This window comes from Mizuhopecten yessoensis, unplaced genomic scaffold, assembly GCF_002113885.1.
Source record: "Mizuhopecten yessoensis strain PY_sf001 unplaced genomic scaffold, ASM211388v2 scaffold11167, whole genome shotgun sequence".
In the NCBI taxonomy this organism is placed as follows: domain Eukaryota; kingdom Metazoa; phylum Mollusca; class Bivalvia; order Pectinida; family Pectinidae; genus Mizuhopecten; species Mizuhopecten yessoensis.
Window position 1 is genome coordinate 87,223 of NW_018408913.1, and position 3,052 is coordinate 90,274.

The 3,052-nt window shown below is 36.6% G+C and overlaps 1 protein-coding gene across 3 annotated transcripts in view; it reads left to right on the top strand.

The window, feature by feature from the left end:
• The window catches only part of LOC110467224 (complex I intermediate-associated protein 30, mitochondrial-like), a 15,435-nt gene extending 12,718 nt beyond the window's left edge, over positions 1-2,717 (top strand). For all 3 annotated transcript variants that reach the window (XM_021524237.1, XM_021524234.1, XM_021524235.1), the window contains exon 4: positions 1,750-2,717. In XM_021524237.1, coding sequence (XP_021379912.1) covers positions 1,750-1,959 — 210 coding nt within the window. In that variant the 3' untranslated portion in view covers positions 1,960-2,717. The remainder of the gene's footprint in view (positions 1-1,749) is intronic.
• Positions 2,718-3,052: the final 335 nt, after the last annotated feature.

Here is a 3,052-nt window from a genome sequence, read left to right on the forward strand (position 1 = left end):
GCCTAGTATAATGCCAGTAACATGCTGGAATGAAGGACTATCAAGTTTGTTCAAATGAATGACCTTGACATATATATTCAAGGTCACAGGGGTCAAATATGTTTAAAACCATTGAATGAGTTCTACTTAATAAGCAAAAGTTCAAGAGTGATGATATTTGGCCATTAACATGCTGGGATGAAGGACTACCAAGTGAATGACCTTCACCCATATTCAAGGTCACAGTGGTCAATATATGTTTAAATCTTTAAATGATTTGTTCTATATAACCAAAAGGTCCAGGGTAATGATATTTTGCCAGATGCATGCTGTGTTGGAAGACTATAAACTCTGTTCAACCTAATGTCCATGTTCGACATTCAAGGTCACAGGCATCATATGTTTAAATCCTTAAATAGGTTCTTATGAATCAAACACTGATATTCTGCCTGTAGCTGTATTTTAGTCCACTTTTAAGATTACAAGTGTGAGATTAATACCAGGTGAGCGATGCAGGCCCATTGTGTATCTTGTTTCTTTTGAATGACTTCTTCTGAAGAACTAAAGGACTTAGGGTCATGATATTTGGCCAGTAGGTACCTGGGATGGAATGCTATAAAGTTTCCTCATTAAAATGACCTTGACCTACTTTCAAGGTCACAGCGGTCAAATATGTTAAAAATTTCAAACAGCAATATCCTAAGAACCATTTGAACTAGAGTTATGATACTTGGGTATGTAATGTAGACCAGCAGTGCAAATATTTTTCTAAATTACAGTTATGAGGGCAAAGGTCAACTTTAAATGCTAGTCAGGGGTCAAATGTCAACTTTGGTTAAAAGCTTTAACAATCTTCTTCTCAAGTTCCATAAGGCCATTGGTCATGATATTTGGCCAGTAGGTACCTGGGATTGAGTGCTATAAAGTTTCCTCATTAAAATTACCTTGACCTACTTTCAATGTCACAGCGGTTAAATATGCTAAAAATTTCAAACAATATCCTAAGAACCATTTGAACTAGAGTTATGATATTTGGGTATGTTATGTAGACCAGCAGTTCGTATATTTTTCTCAGTTACAGTTATGAGGTCAAAGGTCAACTATAAATGCTAGTCAGGGGTCAAATGTCAACTTTGGTTAAAAGCTTTAAAACTAATATTTTAAGTTTCAAACAACAATATCTTCAGAACCGTCAGAACCGTTTTGGAGATGTTAAAATGTCTTGGGTTCTAGTTACCAAATGGTCTTAAGTTACCTATATGTCAGTTGCATGTAACAAAAGAAACAGGTGAGCGATACAGGCCATCTGGGCCTCTTGTGTACTTAAGGGGGGCTCCCACTGGCAAATAACCTGGGTTATTACATATTTTATACTTCAGGGGGGTCCCCACTGGCAAATAGTCATGGTAATTACACATTTTATTCTTAAGGGGGGCTCCCACTGGCAAATAGTCATGGTAATTACACATTTATACTTGAGGGGGGCTCCCACTCGCAAAAAGTCATGGTAATTACACATTTTATACTTCAGGGTGGATCCCACTGGCAAATAGTCATGGTAATTACACATTTTATACTTAAGGGGGGTCGCCACTGGCAAATAGTCATGGTAATTACACATACACTAAATGTAGGGACTCATCTACACTTACACATTTAGCTGAGGTTACTGCTTAGAGTGTGGCATATTTGTAAAATTATTTATTATTTACTGTTTCTCGCTATTCTCTTTACTACTATTACAATAAAAGTTTTTGGTTCTCATTGTAGATTCCATTCTCCAAATTTTTTTTCTCCAACAAAGGCCGTACCCAGGATAGCCAGGAAATGCTTGACCTTCACAACGTAGAAAACATCGGGATCACAATTGCCGACAGTGTGGAGGGGCCATTCAAACTCGAGATCGACTATATAGCTGTTTTAAATGATGCAAATCACTTAGAAGAAACTGCTTATGAGGACTATGGTTTTACTTTCTGAAATGTATTCCACATTGTTTAACATGGTAGATCTATTAAGGCAAGGCAATGGAGTGACTGAGAAATATGCTGGAATCTTTGTAATTATATACAACTAAAAACTTGTTCAGGCTGATTTAAAACTAGTAAGTATATGTTTCTGCACATTTGAAAGTGGACAAGGAGTGTCCATGATGACTGCTTGCCGTGTAAAGTTGTGTGTGTGTCTCTACCTGACCTTTGTTTGTAAAGTTGTGTGTCTCTACCTGACCTTTGTTTGTAAAGTTGTGTGTGTGTCTCTACCTGACCTATGTTTGTAAAGTTGTGTGTGTCTCTACCTGACCTTTGTTTGTAAAGTTGTATGTGTATTTCTACCTGACCTTTGTTTGTAAAGTTGTGTGTGTCTCTACCTGACCTTTGTTTGTAAAGTTGTATGTGTATTTCTACCTGACCTTTGTTTGTAAAGTTGTGTGTGTCTCTACCTGACCTTTGTTTGTAAAGTTGTGTGTGTGTCTCTCCCTGACCTATGTTTGTAAAGTTGTGTGTCCCTACCTGACCTTTGTTTATAAATTGTATTTGTGTCTCTACCTGACCTTTATTTGTAAAGTTGTGTGTCTCTCCCTGACCTTTGTTTGTAGAGTTGTGTGTCTCTACCTGCCCTTTGTTTGTAAATTGTATGTGTGTCTCTACCTGACCTTTGTTTATAAATTGTATGTGTGTCTCTACCGGACCTTTAATAATATCTAATATGAAGTGTAATAAATTCATGACGTTAAACTGTTTTGACTAGTTTTAAATTATTTACACTCAACAGTCATGTACTAGCCTGCACTTGCCTAATGTGCCATTACCCAGTATGTACATTTATGGATTATTACACGATTTTTGAATTATAAGGAATTCATTAAACCAAGTGAAGCTTGTGACGAGAAATCATGTAATAACCGACTTGCTACATGCTTCTGAGCCTGCACAACCGGCCAACTCAAGTGAGTGTAAAATATGGACTTCTTCAGGTAAATGTAGACATTTACATACGTGTACTTATCACTTATACAGGTAAATGTTTACGTACAAATGATAACTTGAAAACAAATTGTCATATAATGTTAATC